This window comes from Betta splendens, chromosome 4 (genome assembly GCF_900634795.4).
Source record: "Betta splendens chromosome 4, fBetSpl5.4, whole genome shotgun sequence".
NCBI classification, from domain to species: Eukaryota; Metazoa; Chordata; class Actinopteri; order Anabantiformes; family Osphronemidae; genus Betta; species Betta splendens.
Window position 1 is genome coordinate 16,666,764 of NC_040884.2, and position 25,325 is coordinate 16,692,088.

At 41.4% G+C, this 25,325-nt stretch overlaps 1 protein-coding gene across 1 annotated transcript; it reads left to right on the forward strand.

Moving 5' to 3' along the window:
• The first annotated feature begins 1,462 nt into the window (after positions 1-1,462).
• rttn (rotatin) lies at positions 1,463-25,300 on the forward strand. The gene is made up of 49 exons (XM_055508247.1): positions 1,463-1,645; positions 1,976-2,163; positions 2,245-2,434; positions 2,535-2,621; positions 2,713-2,803; positions 2,990-3,104; positions 4,612-4,762; positions 4,860-5,028; positions 5,490-5,680; positions 5,882-5,997; positions 6,886-7,053; positions 7,144-7,356; positions 7,440-7,552; positions 7,646-7,772; positions 8,072-8,197; positions 8,473-8,589; positions 9,091-9,227; positions 9,712-9,883; positions 9,972-10,071; positions 10,404-10,489; positions 11,079-11,196; positions 11,570-11,666; positions 11,748-11,813; positions 11,896-12,087; positions 12,747-12,989; positions 13,374-13,530; positions 14,300-14,463; positions 14,938-15,157; positions 16,102-16,230; positions 16,351-16,461; positions 16,562-16,720; positions 16,872-16,949; positions 17,367-17,559; positions 17,707-17,804; positions 17,904-17,991; positions 18,329-18,530; positions 18,843-18,933; positions 19,284-19,434; positions 19,624-19,761; positions 20,367-20,569; positions 20,697-20,802; positions 20,928-21,025; positions 21,209-21,289; positions 21,696-21,822; positions 23,281-23,483; positions 23,823-24,096; positions 24,608-24,711; positions 24,964-25,033; positions 25,139-25,300. The coding sequence occupies exons 1-49, from the start codon at positions 1,615-1,617 to the stop codon at positions 25,216-25,218; spliced, it is 6,729 nt and encodes a 2,242-aa protein (XP_055364222.1). The 5' UTR covers positions 1,463-1,614; the 3' UTR covers positions 25,219-25,300.
• Positions 25,301-25,325: the final 25 nt, after the last annotated feature.

A 25,325-nucleotide genomic window follows, 5' to 3' on the forward strand; every position in this document is an offset into this window, starting at 1 on the left:
TTAAACCTCCTTAAATTACATTCCAAAAACAGAGGCAAATGTGCAGTATAAAACACAAAATATGTATTCAAGCTAAATATGCACAGACATAATATAGGCTTTTCTGAAAAGTCATTGGTGAGATAATGCACCATGCCTAATAGTCATACATTTTAACATGTGTTTCTATTTATTCAAAGTGTTGTTTTGATCTTATCTACTGCTGATGCTAACAAATGATCAGAGGCACATAACCAGAGTGGTTATCAAGCAAAAAAGCATGATGTACTGTTCATAACAGCCAGGAAGAGCTACAGTAGCAGGCCTGTATATTTGTCCAGCAGGTAAAACAGACTGCCTCAGCTGTTTGGATGTCAAATATCACGCTCTGTATTTTCATTGCACTTCTGTAGAATGTCAAAACATTCATAAAAACCTTCTCTTATATGGCATGAGAGGTCAGGGGAACTGCAATACATTTTTTAACCTACACAGGTCAATGCACCCTTTGGCAGGTCAATCAATATAACTGATGCTGAGCAGACAACCTCTGTTCCAACCCACAAAACATTATTGTACATTCTGGTCATGCTGCAAAAGGTTTTCAGAGTTAACAAATGCGTAACACGGAATAAAATGAATATGTATGTGCTAGATTTCAGTATCTGACATGTGATGCTCTAAAGAGAACTTCTGTTGGACATGCAGCTGTCGCAAACGATGATGCATTACTAAAGTGAATCTTTTGTATAAGTGACACTAAGAATCTAGATCACAGTATGAAAAACAGTACGTACCCAAATTAATTATGGGCTAAAATCCCCCTGGAATTTTTCAAAGGTGTGTGATTATATTATTATCATACCATATTATCATTTGCTAACTTAGTTAATTATCACCCTGTCGGCTGATCATATCCCCGTCACATCTAAGTGTGAGAGCTCATGCAAGTAAATCAACTTACACAGTGTATGAACGTAATTGTGCACTTTTATTAAAAGACACATAAAGTCTAATATTATTTAACATTAATTTAATAATAGGGTCCCATAACTGTAATTGATTTTTTAAAAGCGTTTAATGATATTTAAACATGTCTTTGAACAGTAAAATCCCAGGACACAAATACATTGTAAACAGTGTATAACACAAGGAACGATTTTCTGCTGTTTAACACTTTAAAAGAGCCACGTGATAAACACTTGTTATTGTGATTTATTGTAATATGTTGCTAAACTGAATATCTAGAATAGCTAAATAGAAGTTTTATCATCTTCAGCAAAACATCACATCAGGTGACCTTTATCAGCTATACTCAGGTAAAATCATATTTAAATCATAAAATTTAAAAAGGCCTGAACATGATATACTTATGGAGAAACATGAGGCACGTGGAACTGATCCTGAGCCCAAGCGACTTCAGATTTGCGCGTCCACGGTGCGCGCTCTTGTACGCAGCGCGCCCCTCTACCGGAAGTAGAGTGACGCTGGCGCGGTCGTTGAAAACCAACCGGGCAGACGTTGTTGACATGACGCTGGCAGACAAGTCGCCACTAAATAAGGGCGCTTCGGTCAAGTCCAGCGTTTATTACTTGCCTTTCACACACGGGGACGGATTATAACATTACATCGGAAATGGAGTTGTCTTCTCTTATAAAGAAAATAGGTGTGCAGAAACGTTAGCTGCATATAGTTCTCTTTAACTTACCTAAACTTTAATATTAGCTTGTGGATGCTAGCTAGTGATAGCAACAGCCTATTTCACTTGCTTCTTTCTTTTATAATGCATAACGTCGTTACAGTGACAGCCAGAGATGAATTGAGCACCTAATGCTAATGTTAGCCTTTTCTCACTTCAGTACTTTACTAGCCTTTTAACTTTCGGAACTTTCACGTCACCCATATTGAGCATTAATTGCAGTATTGACTAGCTTGGTGCAGAAACAAAACGTCGCTAACTCTTTTTTTTAGCCTATTTGTTTTCTATAATCCCCAGGCCACTCTTTGGTGGAGATAAGAGTTCGAGCACTGAAGAGCCTGTTATGTAAGCTGGACCATTCCCTGATTTCCATCTCGGACATTGTCCAGGAAAAGATGCTGTTTGTGTATCTTCTGGAATGGTTCAATTTTCCGGAGGTGCCAATGCAGGAAGAAGTGCTAGAGCTGATCTCAACTTTGTCCAAGGTAGAAAACACAGAATGCATCATCTACTAACATGATATTGTCTGTGTAGTAACCATTCCTTTTATAATTTTGTCATTGAAGCATCCTAGTGCAGCCCAGATGTTGAGAGATGTTGGGGTGGTGGACTTCCTCACACAACTTTCTCCTAATGTGGAGCCCAGACTACGAGCTGTCATCAGTGGAGCTCTGGACCAGCTGTTCCAACTACCTGAGCTGCTCCCCAGTCATCCTCTGCCCTACACACACAAACTGCATAACACACCCCCAACAGGTGTTCTTTCAGATGTCTGAGATCAAATGTTTATATTTATTTGTTGATAAAAATTCATTTTTATTTAAACACATTTCGTTTCTTTGTTTTACTCCTGCAGTTATTCCACCCGAAAACATTTCTAAAATGGGCTATTTTCACAGTTCAGGGCCAGTCCGTAAAGATGTACAGTCTCATAAGATAGCAGGTACTTGTTTTTTGAAAACATAATCTGGACATTTTTGGTGTCATGGTCTTTAAAATGTAGTCTCACACCTGCGTTTCTTTGTGTGTTACAGTGCATGAGTCTGTGAAATGTCTGAAGTTTTCTGTTTTTCCATGGCTGACTTTGACAAACACAGACAGACACATACTTTCTTCCAATGAAAGGTGAGTCACTGTAGTTAAGTCTATAATCAGTGTCTAGTTTAAATAACCTGTAAAGCTCTTTACAATTATTAAAGAAAATAAATCTGACAAAAAACATGATTTTTGAATCTGTCTTCATGTATTAATCTGTTATTTCCAATTCTGTTTATAAGTCTGTATTAATCATTTCATTCATTATTGAAATAGTTCTTTGAGAAGTAGCAACGCCAAGCTGCTGCTAACCACGTGTGAACTACTGTCTGATGTCATCATGCTGGACTTTCCTGCTGAGATCTTTCTACAGAGGCCCAGTATTGTAAAGGTACCATTATTAAACATGTTCTTGCATACTACTAAAAAATTGTACATTTTCATGAATTTGTATTTAAACTTGCACACATTAGAAAAATGTATTTGTAGAGTTGAGAGCAGAGTAGAGATTACATGCTCAAACTTGATGTAACAAATAAAGCCACAGTTGCAGGTGCAGGTTTTATCCCACGCTGTAACAGGTGACGTGAATGACATGTTCTACTACCATGGGCTTCCCCTTAAGAACTTTAGTGCCAACATGGAGATTAGACTGATCTCAAATCTGTAAAGACTGTAGTTAACACTTTGAGTTAACTTCAGTTGCACCATTATCCTTGGAAAGAATGATTTGTCTACCAATCTGTAGGGGCAGTATTTATTTTCAGTTTAAGTACTGTACTTAATGAAAATTATGTTGGTGATCAAAAAAGACCATTTTAAAATATTTGCAATTAAAAACATTTTAGAGTTGTTTTTTTATTGTTACCATTACTTTATGTACTTCATTCATAAAGTTTTTTTAATCCCATCGGTTAGATGAACTGTATTTGAGTGTCTTCTGGAACCATCCCATAATGGATTTATAGGATGGCCACGCTACCCACTGTCAAAATAATGACCTGTCACACAGTGTCCTTGAACAATGCACCAATTTATAATTCTGTGGCCCTGATCTTGTAGGAGGTTGCGGAGGCCTCTGGAGGCTTACGTTGCTTGAGTAAGTGCTAGATTGCTAGTATAGGGTATAGTTTGGTCATAACATACCTATTGGATAAAGTGGCGGTCCTTGGTGGAACTTGGTTCTTTCCTCTTAAGGTGTTTGATATCATATATTGCATAAAATGGTTCCAGTTGTCCAGCAAATGCAGAGGGTCAATTATAATCCTGAAGTCTACCAACTCAGTTTATCTCCATAGATCTCTGTAATAGTGGGGTGCACTTTGTGATATTAGTATCATTAGTATTTGGAGTATCTGTAACCTGAGTCCTTCATGTAATTGGAGCAGACATCATTTTACCACTGTGAATTCTTACTATTTTGTATGATGCATGATATTATGTCCAGTCTTAGAGTGGTATTAGCATAATATCACCCAGCAGCCTCATCATCAGTAAGGAATCTGTTTAAGACGATTCCTTCTCGTGGCGTTACTTGCCCCTCCTTTGACTTGCTAGAGCTATTAAGCTGAATTAAAAGACTTGGATTTAGAGACATGACATCATTGCTCCATGGATCAGGAAATCTAAACTAGGAACAAATTGCGGCTTCATTAATTTAATTCCAATTGCCCTTTTTATTTAACCAACTTTATTATAAATTTTCTATCACAGAGTTTGTATTCTGTTAAGGTACTTTAGATTTTTTTTTAAACATCTTGGGATGTCTCACAAGCGACAAAGCCAATTATGATGGCATCCTAATTGTAACTTACTGGTTGTTAATGATGCCTTCATAAGCCTTTCCGTGTCCTTGATTCACAGTAATTTAACACCTCTGATACCATATTCTGTTTCAGACTCTTCTGTTGCTGTTGAGGCTGGGTTCAGTTAAAGGTGAAGGGAGGTATCTTCACGTGCAGGTTCTTTCCTGCTTGCGACATCTGTGTGCAGGGCTAAGGCGGAGGCTGCGTCTTCATCAAGATCCAGGTTTCTACTCCACAAAGCAAGGTACAGTAGCATGACTTATGACTTGAAATGGGTTTAAGACTCCTCTCCTTTATAATACAACCTTATGCCCTTTGTCTCTCTTGGGGTGGTTATGTAGAGCCAGTATCCCAGAACTCGTCCTTCTCTTACTCCCAGGATGTGCGGGGAACTCAACGCTCTCAGGCTCCCTCCCCAGTGGCAGAGTGCTCTCCCCGTCCCTCTGTAGTGGGGCGGACAGGCCAGAGAGCCAGGGGAGATGGTCAAGATGGAGATGCAGCTTCCAACAGGTGTGTGCAACTAAACTAAATACAGTTGCAAAATCAAATGCATGTCTTTGTCCGTCTTTAGTTAAAACATTAAAAGAAGACAGGTATTTAATTACTTTGGCTTCTGTCACACACAGTATAGGATTGTGTTGGTCTGTCTACCTTGCTTGGAGCTTAATTAGAATTCTATAATTTTTAGTGGCTTTCATATAGTCAGAACTGCTAGTGACACCAGCAGCCCACACAAGAAGATAAAATGATTTAGGGCAGTGTAGGTTTTTTTTATCTTTTTTCTTTTTTTTTTTTTAATATGAATAATACAAGGAGCCCTCTAGCGGCCGATGTGCAATGTTTTAAAATCACTTCTGATTCCTGTGATGGCATACTCGGGTTTTATGATCCGTCCCTATACAGCTTGTACGTCACTCCTTGTATTTGAGTGGTCCAAGCATAGATCATAAATTTATTTGTGCTTCATGCAGTGGCAGTTCACATAGAGGTGGAGCTGTAGCCCAGACCCCTGGGCAGATGCCTCAGTCACCTGCAAATGTGGCCCATGTGGAGCTTCCTGAACTGGGCGTAGAAGATGTCCTGGAGCTGCAGTTTCAGCAGCTCACTTTGGCTCAGTTTACTGTTGCAACGATGGAGCATGCCATCCCACTACTTAAGACAGGTAGGATTCAGTGTAGGCTTCGTAGCAGAGTGTGAAACTGGAAATATATAAATCATTGGTCACTGTCTTTTTCTCTTTTTAGTCATTGCAAGTATTCCCACACCTACATTGATGCTGTAATATCAGCTATTATTTGATTTTTGACATAGAAATATCTCTTATGCTCGTGCTCTCATTCTCTCTCTTTTTTTCATCTCTCAGAGGGGTCGCATGTGTTCCATCATGTTCTGGAACTGCTGTGTGACGCCGTCCTCCTGCTTGGGGACAGCGTTTGTGAGCTGGTCTGGGACGATTGCAGCCTGGTGGGGATGGAGCTGGCAAGTCAAAACACAACTCATGGCAGCCTCTTATGTAGATGAATGGATACACTTCACTGAAAAGGGGAACTGGTTTGGCCACCAGACAGTTTGCTACAGACACACAGGCATATGGTACTCAACTGTCAAGAAGAACTGTGGGCATGTGATTGAACTGAATGAATAATATAAGATTACAAAGGCTTCGTATTGGTTCCAAAGAACTCACACGTATATAAAATACGCTGGGCTTTTTCAAGCATAGAATTTTTGAGTTAGTAAATGTCTTCATTTGTTATGTGCATACTGTCCCCCCAGTGGATTGTGTTAAACTGGTATGTGTTTTTATTTACCATGCAGAATCATTTGTTATCCTCCCAGACTGTTTAAAGAGTGTGTTCCTCTGCAGGGTGACTTATACACTTGTCAAGTCCAGGCCCCTGTGGCCCTCTGCTGTTTAATACATGCCCAGAGCCTTGCAGCCTGAGAACTGTTTTGTCATCTTTATGTGGAGAGCAGCTTTTGTGTGCCAGACCTCTAGGTTTTTTCCTGTGGGAAATGGGCCGAACCGTTCACGCCAGCCACAGCAATGCACAGGGCATTTACTGCCCCCTGCTGGTGTTTATCATCTATTGTTAAATTTTTACTTCAAGAACAAAGTGGCTCAGAATAGATTGTTCCAATTTATTCATCCTGAGATTGGGTGGATCTGTATCTCATCCCAAAATAACCCTGAAATCTGATTACATTCAATTCCTAACCCCTGGAACGAATTTTTCCTTTGGCTCACAGCCAGGAGCTGTGCATTGGCGTGTGTCTGAGAGCTGAGCACAAACTGTGAGTACATCTGCCTGTGTTTGTGTGGCAGTTCAGCTTTTGTCTACATTTCTCTTGCTGTGTGTATTTCAGAAGGAGAAGCTACAACTCTGCATGGAGCTGTTGGGCGATATCCTCAACTATCATCGCAGCTATTCTGTAGATATTCCCCGAAGCACACAGCTTCATCACAGAATAGCCTATATATGCACTGCAATATTCACCCTGAAACTGCTGCAGACCATCCTCCCTCCTGAAAAGGTGTGTGTTTGATTCGGTGGCAAAATCTAGTTACGTTTTTACTATATTGGGGTATAAGGAGTAAGAAATGTGGTGCTTGTCCATGCACAGGCTGGGGACAATCTTCCTGAAAGCACTGCAACTGCTGTTTTCCACCTCTGCTTGGACACATCATTGGGATGTTTATTACCCAGCATGCAGGAGACAGCAGTAGCCTACTTGGAGCAGGTGAACTCACACAACCATGACCTCTACAGGAGAGTGACTCGTGCTGCCCTCTGGATGGAATCCACTTGCAATTTCCTCAAGGATGCGCAAGCTGAGGTATGAACTCCTTTTTTTACCTGCACAGCCAACAATGTTGAAAATACACGTCATGTCTAACTTGTATGTATTTTTACTATAAGGGGGAAAAGAATTGGTTGGAGTTACTGGAGCTGGCAGACCAAGCCATAAGTGGCCTTCCATTTCACCAGCATTTACCTGTTGTCAAGGAATGCGTAAAAATCTGCTTTTACCTGTGAGATAAAGACATATTTTATAATATCTGCAAATGGATATTCTGCGTTTTAGATGTCAAACATTTTATACTACGTTGTCTGTTCTTCATTAGGTGGAAGTTTGATCATGCCAGTCCCCTCCTACAAACAGAGAGTCAAAAACTTCTTCTGAAGCTGCTGTCGCATCCTTTACTACCTGTCAAGACTGAAACATACCAGTGCACTTTAAACCTGGTCAAGGTTAGTGCAAGCCATCTTATGGAGTGTCAGCGTTCAAATGAGTGTACAGGTTCATGGCTAAAATCTACTACAGCAATAATGTGGGTCTGTAAATAAATAGGCTAAAGATGGGTGAATGTCAGATCTTTGACAGCATGTTATAAAAAAAACACTTGACATTTGAAAATCTATTAATTTTACTAAGCGCCGAAGGAGAGAATGGCTACATCTAAAGTGAATCGGAGGTCTTGTATGCATGAATGTGTGAGAACATAGTGATAATTTATGATGTGCTTTGGTGTGATTACATGCACCCCTAGGACTGCCTTGGCATCCAGAATGTGTCACGACAGGAACCAGAATCCTGCAGTGGAGTCAACGTTCTTCTTCACCACAGGGTGCTGTATGAAATAAGTGCTTTTGGTCTCCAGGACTCTGCAGATAAGGTAGGTTGTCTTGGTGTAGCTTGCAGAGTACCTGTAGTAGCGTAACAGTGTTCTGGCTATTTTCTTGTTGTCTTGTTTGTTTATCTTGTGCTTTGTGATGTGATTATTGTGTGTTTTAATTTCACTGTATGTACAGTTATGCCGTCCTTACTATCAGGCTTCAGCAGTGTCATGTAATTTAGACGTTTAAGGTAGTCTGTCACTTTCAGCACCTGCTTGTAAACATTTTGTCAACAGTGCCTTTGTGAATTCAGCAGTTTACCTGTGATCTATAGGTGAATGCTGCTGCCAAGGATATCCTGCTCTTCCTGCTCAAGGGACGATTAATGATGACAGCGCCATCCTGGGACAGATTTACTGAGGCACTTTACCCAGTCATGCCCATATTACAGGTGTTGTGCTTTCTGTAGAGGCTGTGTTGTACTTGTACTTCAGAACTCATAAAGCAGCATGTTGTTTAGGAGATAATACGTTGTATTTATAGAGCGGGGCGAGGCAGCTCTTGTTCCTCACAATCAAAAGTGCAATTTTAGCTCTCTTGGACGATAAAAATGGCTTATTGAGCTGCCAGTGAGAACAATTTAGTTATCTTCTCATTTACATATTGTGTGTTATATTGTTTCCTTTTTGGTTGGAAAGAAACAAAATTTTATTAATTGTTTACTTTCAGGCAACTGAAAATCTGGAAATACTTCATGAATATACATGAGATTTTGACTAGGCTGTCAAGTATGATTTAATTCATGGAGGCCATTCAGAGATGGGCCCACCATGTCAACAAGAGGCGAAATGAAACCACCCACAATCAAAGCGATGCATATTTTATTTACTGTTGTGCTACTTCAGGAATTCCTTGTTGTTCAGACTGACATTTGTGTGTGTGTGTGTGGCAGGGCCACGCTAGCACTGATGAGTCACTGGGAAACTGTGTCCTTCTGATAAGTGACATGTCAGACGAGGCCAGTGACGTGTTTCCAAGTAAAATAAAGCTGAAAGCTGCCCTTCGACTCCTTTTCACTAAACATCCCACGTGAGTCTGGTCTTTGTGTGTGTGTGGCTTTGGTGGCATGTTTTGTTTCTGTGAAGTTTGTTGTTCGAATCAGAACCCCCCCCAAGATTCTGGATATCTGGCTTTAAAGCACTTGTGATGGACATATTACCATTGTCTGTTGCTATCAGGTGCTGCTCTCATCAGTGTAACTAAATGCTCTGAGGCTTGTACCAAACGGCTTTTCACTCCCAGTCTATGAATATTGATGGAGATGAAAATTAACACCAGACACTGGCCAGGAGCTAAGCTCTGGTAAATTTTGGCATTGACTAATTGATTTGTCCATTCTGCCAAACACAACCCATAGTCTTTTTTAAGCCATATATAAATATAAATACAAATAAAAAGAAGCATTTAATCAGAAAACTGCACTTTAACAAGAATAAAAGAATTTGTACCTGGTCAATGGGATTTTTGTTGTGATAAAATGTATAACTCCATATCTCTGTTTAACTCCATGCAGTGTGAGAATAGCAGCTGTGCAGCAAATCCTTCCCCACCTAAACATCTCTGATGAAGCCAAAACACCCAGGCCAGACTTGGATCAATCAGTAATCTCATCACTTCCTAATCTCTACTGTCTGAGAAACCCTGCAGACGTCACACTGGACACTAGCAACAAGTCTGTCCTCAAGGTATAAATCTGAGTACAGAGAAAGAAACACATTTGCATGAAATTTGTGTACAAACCAAATTAAGAACTTGCTTAATAATTGTGGCCAGGTGGAGCTGATGGAGAAGCTCTTTTCGGTTCTGTCCTCAGTCACTGTTGATATGTCACTGAGAAGATCAGCGGCAGAGCAGCTGTCTGTAGTGCTACAGAGTGAGTTGCCTTTAAATACTCTTGAAAAATACTCTTGACAAATTTATGTTGTATTACACTACAGTTTATTTTGTAGAATATCTGCCATTCAGTTTATTTTAATCTGATTAACATTGGAACTACTCCCAGTTGCTGTAGTTTGGTCTGTGAAAAGTTTTCTGTTCTGTGTAGCTAGTATTGCTGTGTAGTGCTTTACTGTAGTTAGTCTATTTGCACTAGAGGTTCTGTCTTCCCTCCACCATTTGAGACAGACAGGCAAGAAAAGCAAATAGCTGAGGATAATGCAGGTGTTTATTGTCATCATGTTGAATTCTTCTCTTACCTCCCCACAGACACAGCAATGCACCCAGTGCTGAAGAATCTTGGCATAACAGACAAAGTTATTTCTTTCATTACGGAGAGTGTAAACAGGAACAAGGTACAAACCCCTGTTGGTAAAGACATAATAGATTTATTCTGAACAAATTTGTAGCAAAATAAAACAAACTGTATCTTGTAAATGCAGGCATACATGCTCCTCTTTGTAAACTCGTATATGCTCATGAGAGTGCATGAGTTGCCAGGGGATGTGGAGGAAATCCACTGAGGCATGCAAGATAGAAAGATGAAATGGCCTGTATTAATAGTGTCAGACAGGCCCTGGTCAGCAGTGATTTTTGCCCTCAAGTTACTGCAGTCTGCTGATCATTCTCAGGCCTTGAATCAGAAGCTGCTAACGGGTAATCGTCCAGAATGTCTGGCTTCATGGAGGTGGAGGAAAAGAGCCACAGAGGATGACTTGTCTCTGTGTAAGCAGGATGTCTGCAGGTTGTGTTTGTCCCCACACTCCATCGCCTGTAACCTGTACAGTCATTAAATTTGGGCTTTGCTTATGTGAAGTGACACTAAAGAGTTTCTGCGCATTTGTTATGCGTGAGACATGAGCAGCAAGAGACAGAAAGACAATGTGTGCGGTTGTGTTTTCCCTGCAATTAAACACAGAATGCGTATGTCACTGTTCTCCCCAGAGCTTTGATTGTCTGCTGGAGCCATGTGTATGTATCCTGAGGAAGCTGGTGTATGCTGATCCATCTCTGAGGCACAGCCTGGCGCAGAGCAGCCCCCTGCTCCTCACACTGCTCAGGGGTACGTTCACAAGACAACTCATTAAGTAACAGCTATACGCTTTGTGCTGTGTGACTGGGGGGACATTCTCCAAAACGATGGCAACTCAGCCATTGATGCATAGCTTGTAACCACATTGTCACACTGTAGTAAGTGGCACATTAGCATGGTGCAACTTGTTGCTGTGGAGCTCTGCACCAGTACTACACCAGGGCTGTAGCTGGAGGGATAGACAGAAACGCAACATTTAAATGCATAATCTGTCACATCAGTATCAGAGATCATATCACAATCGCTTGATTCTGACTTCTTGGAGATTCTTTGTTCAACATGTTGCTGATTTCATATGTTACAAATGACCTGATAACTTCTGATAAATGTGTCTTCATTACAGCATCCTTGATACTGAAGGAGAACAAAGGTAATGGAACAGAATTTGCTGTTCTGATGACTTTACTGCTATTCGATGAGATTGCTAGCATTGAAGTATGGTGAGTTTTTTCCGCCTCTCTAAGCCAGTTTTTAATAACAACGTATACGTAGCTTTGTTTTACCAGTTTCTTACCCATCAGGTCTGACACATCCAGCGCAGACGTGTCTGTTGCATCGTTCTCTCTGCCGCTGCCAGTAGTACGGAGGTAAGGTGTGGTGATGCGTGATGTGGAGATGACTGCTCTCAGCCCACAAACCACATAAACAGCGTTTTTTCTGTTTGTCCAGCTACAACATCCCGTTCCAAGCAGCGAGTCATCACGCTGTCAGCCCATATTGTTGTGTCCTGCCTCCGTCTGCTGACCTCCTGAGCCTTGCCCCAACTTGTCAAGCCCTGCAGGTGGCGTGGAACACTGCATGGTTCTCTGGGATAGGCAACCTCCTGGAGGAGCTGCTCGGCGACTCTACTACAACTGCTGAGTAGGATATTTCCTTTCATATAGTCTGACACGGTTCTTTTCCCTTTAACTCTGTTACACGTTTCCATTAAAAACAATAATTCTGTCACACTTTTAACCTAAAAGTGGCATGTTACCCCTTTGTGTTTTTAGTGGGAAAGAATTAGTTTTAGATGCTTCGCATCTTGTGTTTCATCTGTCTTCATTTAATTTAATTCAAACAAATGAGACTGTCTCTCACAGTTTTAAGCAGCCTGATTGCGACCAAGATATTTAAAGCATGTCATAGTTTTATCAATCTGCCTAAAACTAAATTACTACAGTGCAATCAAATGGAGATGAGCACTTGTTTAAGATGAGTTGGTTATTACAATTTAGAGAGTGTCTGCTGGAACTTGTTATTTTCTGCTATATATGTACAGGTCCTAAACCTATTATTAATGTTTTTTCTTCTTTTCATTATATCATTTGGCAGTTTTTGAGTATTGTTCACTGATTGTAGCTGCATCTGCGTGTTACACTTGCATGCCTTTCTCAGAAGGCGTCTCATTGCTCTAGATTGATGATCAAATATGTTTGTTAATGCAGTCATTAATATGCTTCTGAGGACGTCACACACATTCTGTCAGAACATCAATATCTAGGCAGTTTCTTTTACCCTTTCCAATTTGTTCCCCACAGATTTCATCCTGACTTGAAGCTGACAGAAGCGCAGGTTCTGTCTCTGCAGGCAGTGTACCTTCCCACCGCGCTGCGAGACTGCATCCAGGCCATTGTCACAGCAGCAGGACACAGTTCAGTGACCTCCGCTCTCTCCAGGCTCAGCCTCTATTTGCTGATCGACAGAATGGCCCTCCCTCATATCCCCACCCACTGCTGCAGAGACACCCTTCACTCCCTCAGTTGGCGGAAAGCCCTGACCAGGTATACTGAGTTGAATTAGAAGTGCATGCATTGTAGGATCATCAAAGGAAAAATTAAGACTATATCATACATTTGTTGAAAGAAATATCTTATTCCATCATCATCCACTCATAAAACACTACCCATTTTTATTTTCACTTCATTTTATTTGTGTTACATCAATATTCTGACCAAATCTATGCATTACTTATCAGCACATGGCTGATACTTGGTTGGTACGTATTTACATGGTATGTAATATTATTGTTTTAACAAGGAAGCAATGTTTTATGACAGAATAAAAAAGATAAGGCACAGAAGTCTGGCTTCTACTTCAGAATATTTCTTTTCCTTTCAACAATCTTCTTTTCCTCTGTCACGGTTTCTGCCTCATCCTCCCGGCAGATTTCTTCAGGTGCGTCCAGCCTGTGTTGAGGATGAGAGGTTGCTAGTGGGCATTGTTGCATTTTTGAATGCATACTTCAAACAGATGCACACAGAGTCTCCACCTGACCCAGAGGATAAGGACCTGCGCTGGATACTCGAGCTGCTTCTCAACCAGGTACAGCTACTTCTCTAGTAAAACATTAGTGCACTAAAAGATTTTGAGTCATTTTCCTTTCTATAGCTTTTGTTTGGTGTACAGGTGCACCTAATAATTTTAGGTTAGTTGCTCTCCTTTCTAACACAAAGACTTATATTCTGTATTTCAAAGCTTTGATAAATCACATACAGAAACAAATTACTCTCAGGAAAGAAAAAAACACATCACAGCGTACCATCTCAAAACTAAAACCTAGATTTCCTGAGCCCAGAGATGCAACGTTAGATTCATAGTTTTGCTTGAGGAGAACAATCACTACACTGTTTTAGTTCAGAGAGCTACTTTTAGGATTTAATCAGTCTCACCTTGGCTTTCTCATTAATGTGTGTGTAAACAATAAGCCCTCCCCTGGCAACTAAAGCAGACTCAGATTGAATGCCTGGTAGGGGTGAGCAGCTCCGCTCTGCACAGGCTTTTCTGTAATTACGGAGCTGTTTCAGGAACATCTGTCACTCCCCGCACTTGCATTAAATCTCAACACAGCGTGTGCTGCTCATTAAGAAATCCTACATGAGTGTTGTAGTGAGGGAAGGAGGTGTTTTCTTAAATACAGTACACATCATACACATCATACTACACAGCAGTCCACTGAATGACAACATATAAATTAAACATGAAAAGATCACATTCATGAGATGTTAAACAAAGACACATTAGAGGAAATGTATTACTACATTAAAAGGCAATCTAAAATAATTACAGAACATGTTTTTGTTTCATCCATCAGGAGGTTGCACAAGAGGAGTCCCTCCTTAACTGGCCACTTCAAATCTCAACACAGAGTCCAGGGGGAGTAGAGGAGCTGAAGAACCATCTCAGCCAGAAAATTCAGAGAGAACTGACGACATTCTTTCACACTTTAATACTCAGACTAAGACACACTACGGACAGGTAGGATGACTACCCATACAAATACAGTGAAAACTGTGTATCGATCATAACTGTGCATTGACTAATAAAGGGATTGGCAATTCCACACCTCTTCGTGCTACCTACTGATGACCTTGGTAAGGTGTGTTCAGTCAGTCAGCAGCTAAAACTGACACACCTGATCAAGGTAATCATCAGAATTGCCCACTGATGTACTATTAACTAAGGCCACAGAAACCATTTTATCTTCAAGCACCCATTATTTACCAGACATGTTGTGCATGATGTATTTTCATAAAAAAACAAAATGAAGAAATTATAATTATAACATTTATTGTATGATGGATAGAATGTGAAAACACCCCTAAACCCACAAAACGCCACAGGTTTAATAATAAGCATCTGACATGTTAATTGTCAGCATTTGTTTCCTGCATCTTCCCTGCCTTACTTGTCTCTCACTCTTTCTCACTCTGTCCTTTCCTTTTCGTCCAGACTGTGTTTGGCATTAGCCGGGCCCTTCAAGAGCCAGCTGGCAGTGCGTCTGCTTCAGAGCCTGCGGGTCTCTGACGCCCCGCGTTTCTATGGCCTTCCCAGCCTGGAGAGAACGCTGCAGGGCATGGTCGGCCTGACTGCCCAGCCTGGCTGGAGCGCCCACTGCCCTGATCTGGAGCCTATCACCCTCTGCTCAAAGTATCTCAGTGGGCTGTTAGAGGTGCGTGAGCTTGTGTGTCTTTGTGTGAGGGCATGCTTTGGCATCAGTGTGAAGTTCTGTGTGTGCATATGCACACCTCCTAGCCTCTCTCTAGAAATAAGACTGCCGACAGAAATGAATAAAGTGGAAAAACTACTTTCTAAGGAATTAATTAAAATTTAGCAAAATATGGTTAAGGGACATGAACTGCAATAGGCAAATATCTCATTGATTAGGTATGCCATACTGTGAAGATACTGATGAGATTAATCAGCCTTCCCTATTCCATCTGTTCAGTTGTTTCACAGTTTATAAACAGTAACACAACACAGTGTGTAGAGCAGCTTGCACAGTAGTCCTCAGCACAGAGGTGTCCAAAACCGTATTTTTACTTGGGAATGAAGCCCCCTGCTGAATAGACTATCCTGTCTCACCTGTCTGTTCATTTTATTGGTATCCAAGGGGCTTTTGAGGGCATGAATTAAGATCACGTGAAGACTGAAAGTAAATTTCTTTGAAGACTACAAATTGCAGTGACTTGCACATTTCCTATACTGTTCAGATACATGTATCTAACTTAATTATCACAGCGTTTGCAGCCCTATGTCCCACCTCTCGTCTGATAATCCTGACACTGCAGGGCCTTAAAGCTCAACAGGCCTTGGGCTCCTCTCACTTCATCTGCTCTGCAGTGCAGTCCCACATCCTGTTGACACATCAAAGCAAAATAATTAGTCTCAGCTGTATTTAGCTCTCTTTTGGAGCGAGTTGCATGACAAGCATACAGCAATCATTAGCTGAGAAACAAGTATTGTTTGTTCAGTCAACTATCTCTGTCTTCAGTGTTCAAGTGACAAACGCAAGCTGGGAGCAACATGTGAATATATCCAGCTATCAAACAGATCTGCTAGCTTTTTGTGTGGGTGGGAAACAATTACGTGTAGGAACTGCTGTGTCTTGCACAGGTGATTTCCTCATTTTATGTGGAGTGGGGAGGCAACTCCATGTCCTTCATGGGAAAAGGTGTGACCAAGAATGCTGCCATCTGCTTGCTTCATCTGTCCCATGAGATGATGGCTCAGAGTAAGGGAAGGGTAGGTGTCAAAAGTAGTTAGACTAACTATTTTGCTATTGTCTGTACTGCACACTAGATTAGGAAAATCTTGTGCAAATACATCAAAAACATTTTTTGTATCTAAACCTTTCTGCCTTAGGACTTCATTTCCCAGTGGTCTTTGGGGACTGAGGCAGCTGCTGAGGATGCTGGTGCCTTTCAGATGGGTTTGGCCTGGCTTATCCCCCTATGGGTGGACAGAGATCAAGAGGTACATACCATCTGTAAATTCACTTTATTTTAAGAATTATTACTAACTATTTTAAAATAAAAAAACATAATCCAAATGTATATGTCCCCTCTCATGTCAGGTGAGATTTGCCAGCTTAGGTTTGGGCACCTCTCTGTCCTCTGTGCCCAGCGGGTGTCAGGCTCTGTGCACCAGCTGTCAGAACATCAGCGGAGGTCTGTGGGGCACGTTGCTCAACATCCTTTTGGACCAACAGGAGAGCAGCATGGTCCGCAGACAGGTACGATGTTAGAACTACTGTTCTGTTCTATATTTGTATTAACGGTCTTTTTATACTTTTCTGTATTACCAGCCAAATGCAGCCAGATGGCACTGTTGCTGATGCTAACTTGTGTTTGCCTATTGCCGTGGGTGGGGGGTTGTGTGTCCAGGCTGCATTTATCCTGCAGAACTTGCTGGTGATGCCGATGCCTGCCAACGCAGAAGAGGCCAAGGACTCCAACTGGCAGGTCAGCAGCTCTGCCAGCTAGTTAAAAAGCTTTTATAGTCCATGAAGTGTTTTTTTTCTCTGCCTCTCTCTGTCTTTTCACTCTGTTCCTATCGCCTGCTGTATGCTAGGGGTGTATCAAGGTACATTTTGTTTATTCTGGTCTTTAAAAGCGAGGCTTGTTGTGCACCAAAGGAAGTAGTTATACTTGCAAAAAATTTGATTTGAAACCGATTTATACATTTACCGTGTGCTCTGTTCTAGTCCTCTATTGACCTGAATGATTTTGACAAATGTATTAACTTCATGTATTTTACTCCTTTTCGCTCTGTTATGCTTTTATCACCTTACTTGTTCTGTTTTTCAGTGTGATGTTCACAATTTATAATTATTGTTGGGTGTAAGATGAGTCATTGAGTCTGTGTTCATCCTATATCAGCACCCACGAGTCCATGATGAGGTCTCTGGGGTGTCTCTGGTGGGTCTTCCAGCGCTCCAGGCACTTCTTTACCACTGTCAGTACTTCGAGCACATAGCAGCCTCTGCTTCCAATTGTTACCGTGGCAGGTATACTTTTCAAATACAAATTGGAGGTAGCAGTGTCACTAGTCATCAGGAGAGCAGTTCCGTGGGTAGGCTGTGTTTCTTGTTTTTTTTACCTATTTGATTGAATGCAGAAAGTAATAATGTACATTAATAATTATAATGTGTAATTATAATTTAATCAAAACATGATTGTTTTGGTCTTTTTCTTTCTTTGTGTTTATATGCTTGTCTAGAATCTGAGAACTATCTGTGGTTTTGGAGATGTGGTCTGCCAGCATCCACTGTCAACTCTAGCAGACCTTCCAGCTCCCTCTCCACATCCAGCACTGTGGTCAGCAGTGTTATTGTGCCTTCTCAAATACACACATAGGCAATTAAAGAGCTTCATTAAATCAACTAAATCTTCACATCTCCATGGTGTCGATTACAGATAAGAAGCTCTGGGCCAAACACTCCTAAGGCTCTCTCTCCACTGAGCATCGCAGACGATACCCCTGCCAGTAGACTCCTGGCCCAAGGTACTGCTAGTAACTACTAACCCCTATGGAAACTTAGAATATATGTGTACACATGTATTTGCTGTCACACACAGTGCAGCTTTTATTTCTTTGCATATATTCCCCTTCTTTAGAGACACCAAACTTTTGCCAGATGTAGTTGTAGCTATAGTCATCTTCTGTATTTCTTTTATCTTGCTTAAAGTATGTTATTTAAAATCTAGAACATTCTTATTTCCCCTTACTGATGTTTTTGATTGTGTGATCACAGTGTCTCTAGTCTCAGAGATGCGGTTTCCACAGTGTGTGAGCCATTGGTGTGGCTTCTCTATTAGCTACCTATTGATGTGTCTCACAGGCCAAAGTGACACAGACACCACCAACTCAGTCACATCCCAAGACTCCCGACAGGGCGAGCCGTCAGCCACTGAACCTGTTGTCATGGTAACACCCGACCTCCTGACATCCCACTGTGGCCTGCTGACTAACCTGCTGGCCATCCTGCCAGATTTCACCCTCGCTGCCATGCGACGGAGCCAGCTACTTCAAGCGCTGTCTAGGTGGGAGGCCACAAAATCAAAGCACATGAACATTCCTGACAAATAATCTTAATCTAAATAATATATACTGCTACATCAGATACATACAAAATTAACAGGTAGTTATATTCAGCTTAGTCCTGAGATACTGTGTTGAGTTATTTTGACAACTTGCCGTTTAAAATAATTAATTACAGTTTGACTATATAAGACTAATTACTATAGTTGGTGGTTTGAATGAAAACCATATATCTGTATTTTATTCAGTATTGTTAGTTGTAGCTATTTTCTTTTCAAGCTGCTCTTCTACAAATAATTAATTTTCTTTCTTAGTCTAGTGGATATTGAGCCCATTGAAAAATGCCTGACTGAACTGAAGACACCCAACATCCTGCCAGGAGAGAGAGAGGATATCAAGAGCCATGTGAGGAACTCCATGATAGACAGTTCTAAAGAATTTTTCAACTTTTATTTTTGTTGTTGTTGTTATTATGTTGTGATTTATTACAAAAAACGTGGGCTGGTGCAGTTCATTGCCAGTTTCAGTGCAGCACCTGGGCTCCTACAGATCTGCATGTGGGTGGAATACATATCAGTGTACTGAAACCATACCACTGTTATGCAGCTTGGATATTGGCTTCAAAATTGCTTTTACTCATTCTTACCATATTCATTTCCATATTCAATTCCTTGTAACATAATAAGTATCCTAATAGATTTGTCTAATCTGGACACATGAATATATGATTAATGCATGTGCATGTGTGTTTTTAGCTTGTCACCCTGCTGCAGTTTCTGGCCAGCTTCTCTAAGCTGCTACAGTCATGTGTCATAGGAAGCAAGGAGCTGATTGGCGAGCTGGACTTCCTGAAACAGGTGTTGGATACTCTGGTTGCAGTGCTTGTCATGGACATCACAGGATTTGGTCAGAGTCTTACTTTAAATTAAAATTAAATATAATATAATTGTAATTGTAGTACATGGAAGCTGTGTTGTGTTGTAATGCAAAACACATTCTGACTTTCTGTGCAGGATACTCCACAGTGTGATCTGTGTGTGGTTTTGTGGTTGCCTCGTGTCATTAAATCTGTGACTCACACGTTCTGTTCTTCAGATCCAGGTACCCGAGACAGCGTTGGTGCGTGCTGGGCAGACGTGTTTATGCTCCTGGCTACTCTGTTGAGGAGGGACAGCTCAGCAGCCTACCCATCTGTCTCTGCTGCGCTGGGAAGACGCTGGCGGACATTTGCAGGTACACAGATACTGTGCATGTGTGTCTGCATGTGCTTGTTTTAAAGTGACAAACTATATTTATACAAAATTAGGCTGTGGAATGAATTGTAACATGTGTAACATTCCACATAATTGTAACTTTCAAATATTTTTTAAGAGTAAATTGTCACATTTTTTAATAATGGATTATTGCTAGTCAATAATCTATTTTGGGCAATATAAACTTAATTTAATTCTGATACAGAGTAAAAACATAATAGAAAATAACCTTGAGAAGACTAAATATTAGGACGAGGCTAATTATGCTCATCATAGTAACTTGCTGCATTTAAGGTACAGAACAGAAAGAAATTGGGTAATAAATAATCAGTTGTGCATCAGACTGCGGTGGAACAGAGGGTAGCATTACATAATTTCATAGTATCTCATCTTCATGATAAGTGGCTAAGCAGAGAAAACTGAGGACTCTAGTAAAGAGTTGAACGTCTGGTATCTGGTGTCTTCCCTCATTTCCACATCTAAATAATTAGTGCACTCATCCACTTGTAATAGACAAAGAAAACTGCTGAGGAAACCCATGTGTGCAGATACATTTTCCCACTTGTTTTCACCGTTTGTCTGCAGGAACAATATGTGTGTGTCTGACTGAGACTTTCGCAGACGAGCATCTCCACAAAATGGCTCTGCAGTTCCTAAGTACGCTTTTCACGCAGGAGACTAAGTATCGGCATATAGGGGCCACAGCCTTGGAGCCTCAAGGCACTACAGCTTTGACTGAGGTTGTGAATGGACCCTCTTCCAGCCAGCTGTGTGAACTGTTAATACAGGTATGTGGGCGAGTTGTGCTCTTGTGACCTTGGACAAATCAATCAATTCAAATGAAACAATCACCTTTTTGATTAAGTTAAGTTGCTTGTAGTAATGCCTGTGTCCTTATTTGCTGGTTAATGTTAGAGTTTTGAAAAACTGACCCTTCAGGACCCTTTAAAGAAGCCGACGACTAAAGCTCTGATGACACTGCTAGCGTGCAGTGCTGCAGCTCAGGATCATGCAGCCAAAGGTAATTCTCCAAACCCCAAGCAAATATTAGACAAGATTAGCGTTTTCATACCATAGTCATTGAGAGTTTTTTGTCAAAACTGTCAATTCTTCAAATAGTGTCACATCTGACTCTGTTGAGCTTAGGTGGTTTAATTGACAACTGTGTGGAGCAACTGAAGCAGATTCACTCCCACCTCCACCTGGAGTCCGTCCGGCCTGGCAAGGCTTTCCACCGCAAAAAGGTCAACATAGACTGGATGGAAATGTCCAGTCCCACTATTTCTCATAAACATTAGCAGATTTGACTAAATAATAAGACTATTGACTCTCTGATTATTTTCCTATATATTTCTATTTATACTTGCAACAGCAAAGTTGCAGTAAAAGAACTATTAAACACGTTTTGGTTTGTCCTTCTTTATTAGCAGGAAGATGTCTATTTAAAGGAAGTCAAGTTGACTGCTGAGATCCTGCGGTGTGCTGTTTACTGCAACGATGAATGCAAAGTGAGCCTCTGTGTCTGCCTTTTAATTCCCCACTGCTAATTGGATTTTAATTGAACTTCAAAGTGTTGGTTCTGTGCCTGTAAATGAGATTCAGTTAAATGCGCGTTGCCCTGCTACCGTCTCAGCAGGTTTTGCTCCTTAAAGCCTGTAATGGTTTTACTTATAGAGCTTATTATGTGGTTTTTATTTTCTAAGTGGCCTTTCAGTCACTGGTAGTTGCCTTGGACTAAATAAACATGTATGGAAAATATGGAAGCACTTTTTGTGTTCAGTCGTCTGTGCATTTGCATCTGCCAGGATTTGTTCATGTGCCACATTAGATTAGCCAGTTATGTGTCTGTAATAACGATCACACCTCTAAAAGACATTTTCCCATGTGTGTGGGTATGTGTGTGTCCGTGTGTAGGTGGTGGCCACAGATGCTCGTCTAATTCTGGCACTCTACGCTCTTTGGCCTTGGCTCCTGTTGGATGACCCCGCCATGGAGGCAGTGCTGGAGCTTCTGTGCGTCTATACGGCCAACTGCACCACAGGTTTGCATTTGTGTGTCTGTTTTTGTCTGTATGCATGTCTGTGTTTGTGCAGGCACCGTGCCTGTTGTGCGCCTGCCCATTGCCTCTGTCTGCAGTTAGCAATCCGACTGAGTCATACACACTTCGCTCTAAGAGCTCCATTGTCCTCTCCAGTGACCACCAAACAACATTGTGCCCAACTGTATAAGACCAGGGCCTGCTTGCCTGCCAGCCACAATGGGCACAGTGTCACGGCTGTCTCACTGCATGCATGGCTCTGGGTGTCAGATGTGGGTAATCACAGAGTATCTTGTGTTGCCTGAGACTCTGGTATTTTATTGTGCAAATGTAACAGCTATGAATGTGGAAATCAGAACAGCAAAAGAGTTGAAGAAAAACTTTTAGAGTGGAGAAAAGGTGAGAACTATGAGGAGGAAAGAGTTGGGAAATATCACTTTGATAAAGTGCTTGTGGTCCCTTTGATTGTTTGTGTGTGCATGCATAGATGTGGGGCTGGTGTCGTTGTGCAAGAAATCAGTTTCATCAGTTAAAAAGGTGAAGTTTTATGTGAAACTTATGAATGTTTCAATATGTGTGTGCGTGCGTTAGTACGGTGTATGTTTCAAACTGGCACCGGTTCCTCAGCAGGTGCATGTGCTCTGATCTAAACTCACTCGCTTTAGACCCCCCCATAAGCTCAAGCTGTGAAGTACCAGAAATCAGTGAAGTCGGGCACAGTATCTCCCCAAAGGTTAACGGAACAGCAGGTTGTGTTCAGGCTGCATGCAGCCAGGCTTAATATTACACCATCCACCCTCAGGCTACCATTTTGTCTCCTGAGACTGCTACATTTCCACTGAACGTTCCCTTTCCCGTGTGCCTGCTTCATTCAAGGCTTTATTTGCACTGCTAGTTCAATTCACATTGCTATTTTCATCTATCAAACACGTATCTTTGCAGATATTTTTGTGGCAGGCAAGAAACACACTCCCACAAACACATAAGGTCTTTCTATACTGATTATTCCAATGTGCAGCGTGAAGCTATGCAGATTCTAGACAGAACTTAGGAGTGAATAACCTTTTGGTAGAAAGAATTTGTAGCCATAGGCTAAAGCTAAGTGTTTTCCCACCCTCCCTGAGTCAGAACAGTAAAGATTAGTCAGTCAGTAAGCTTTCAGTGTAAATTAAATTTGAAAACCATTTAAAAGATGAAACCGTAATAATCATAAACCCTGTTTAGAGATTACTTTCTCTCATTGTACGAGACATCCACATGCCTTCATTGCTTTTGTTTTGACTAGACAGTTCTCACGCCAGTCAAGCTGTGTGTGAACAGATGTTTTGGTATAGTGGGCAGACAAGCGTGTAGCCCAGGAGGTCAATCTTTATTTTGGTTGCTGTCTGTCCAGCTAGCTCGCTTTAAGATAAATAAAAGGAAGCTTCGACCTTAATCTAATGGTGCTTTTTTTTCTCCCAGCATGCAGTTCTCTGTGTGGCGGAGGTGGCGGCAGCAGCGGCGGCCCTGGTGTTGCACCAGGATCAAAAGGCAGCTCTCTGATGCAATCTGTCATGAAGCTGGCCTCAGGAGTTGCCCCAGACAACAGCCCCATTCAGAAGCTCGCCTTCTCCCTCCTGGCAAACCTGGCCATGTCCCGTGACTGCAGAGGTGCGATGCAAAAGGTACTAATCCAACACACGGTGTCGAGTTATCAGGCCATTAAAAAGAAATACACGAGTGACCATATCTACTGGAAGATATCCACAACATGAGTAATAACCTTATTCAAATGAGTCTTTGCTTGAGTTCAGTTTTCGCTCGCTGTGAAACATACATTTACAGGTTTAATATATTTAACTTAAGCGTCATACAGCGTTACAATGGCGAATACTATAAATGTCACTAGGTTTCCTTGCACTGTCCCACATCTCTTCCTCACACTTCCCAGGCAGTAGCTGTTAACGATCTGTTTACATGTTCACTATATGCCATCCAGTTTCTCCTCCACTTCTTCTCCTTAGAATAACTTTCTGCAAGCCTTCCTGTCAGTGCCATCACCTAAGGTGGGTGGTGGTAAGGCAGCGTCCGTAGGCAGTATTAGTGGGAGCCTCCTGGGCCTGTGGCTGAGGCTGCTGGTGAATCTCTCCTTTGCGGAGGACGGCCAGCAGAGCGTGCTTAAGGTGACTGGAGCCCTGGAACTGCTGGCAGACCTGGCAAGCCATTGGCACAACGCATTGTTCACCCTTCACAACCTCTGCTTCTGCCCTGCCAACAAGCCACTCATCATTGCCAACGGTATGGAAGGAATGTGGGGGAAAAGGAACTGATTAAAGGATAAAGTCAAAGCTGTGTTGTTGACAAATTTTTTTACCACAGCCTAAACAGTTGTAGTAAGTATTTCTTCTGTGTGGGCTAGATTCAAAACATGAAAAGAGTAAATCAAATAGTGTAGGGTTGAGGCATAGTCTCTGCAACTTCCTCCACTTTCATCCCCAATGAGACAATAAGACACTGTATCCCCCCATGCAATGCAAGCTGCAGGTGGGAGCTGTGGGCACAGGTGGGCGGAAGACCTCGTCTAACATTATTTCTGTTTCCTGTGGAAATATCACGTTTCCTGTCTATGCTGAGCAGACGAAAAAAACAAATCAATTGTTTCGCAAGAAGTGTTTTTGACATGGCCGCGCTTAAATTTCACAATTGCAAAATGTGAAACTGTCATGGCTGTGACGTATGAGGACATGACCAAGATAATAACCCATGGGATACTCGCAGCTGACGAGCACTTCTGACGTCTCATTTTCAGACAAAGCCATGAAGGTGTTGCTTTCCTGCCTGGGAAGTAAAGAGGTGGAAACCCGCTGTATGGGCGCTTCTGCTCTTTGGGCATTGCTTCATAACAACCAGAGGGTAAACACACAAACACAAGTTCATCCAAGCATTCAAGTTTATTTTACTGGCTGCATTTATTGGATAGTGTAAAGTTTATTAGTGATGTAGTGATGTCAAATGAAATCCTGGGATGTCTGGTTCTATGCCTGACATGAATAAATCTACCATGAATCTGCTTTATAAACCTTTTTATTTCTAGATGATATAAAGAAGCTTCGTCCAGACTCCAACGCAGCCCTTCCTAATCCATCTATTTATTTCCTCTTAAAGGCCAAGACTAATTTAAAATGTCCATCTGTGCGGCTGAGAGTTGAGGAGGCGCATAAGATCTCTAAGAAAGGTATACATTTATTCACGTTGATGGGGGAACATCGGCCGCTGCTCTTTCAGGTATTTTTATATTTTCACATTCAATGTTTTTTTTTTTCTTTTCTTCAAACTGCAGATGCGGAGAACAGTCAGAAGCCTATGAGTGCCTACCTGACCAAGTGCCTAGAAAACCTTTCCCAGCTTTTAAATAACTGATTGTGTTTGTGTTGGTTGTTTTGTATCATGTTTTACATCAAATATTATTACATTTTATAATAAAATAATAAAAGCAGCTACAGTCCTGTGTGTATGTTGAGTTTAAC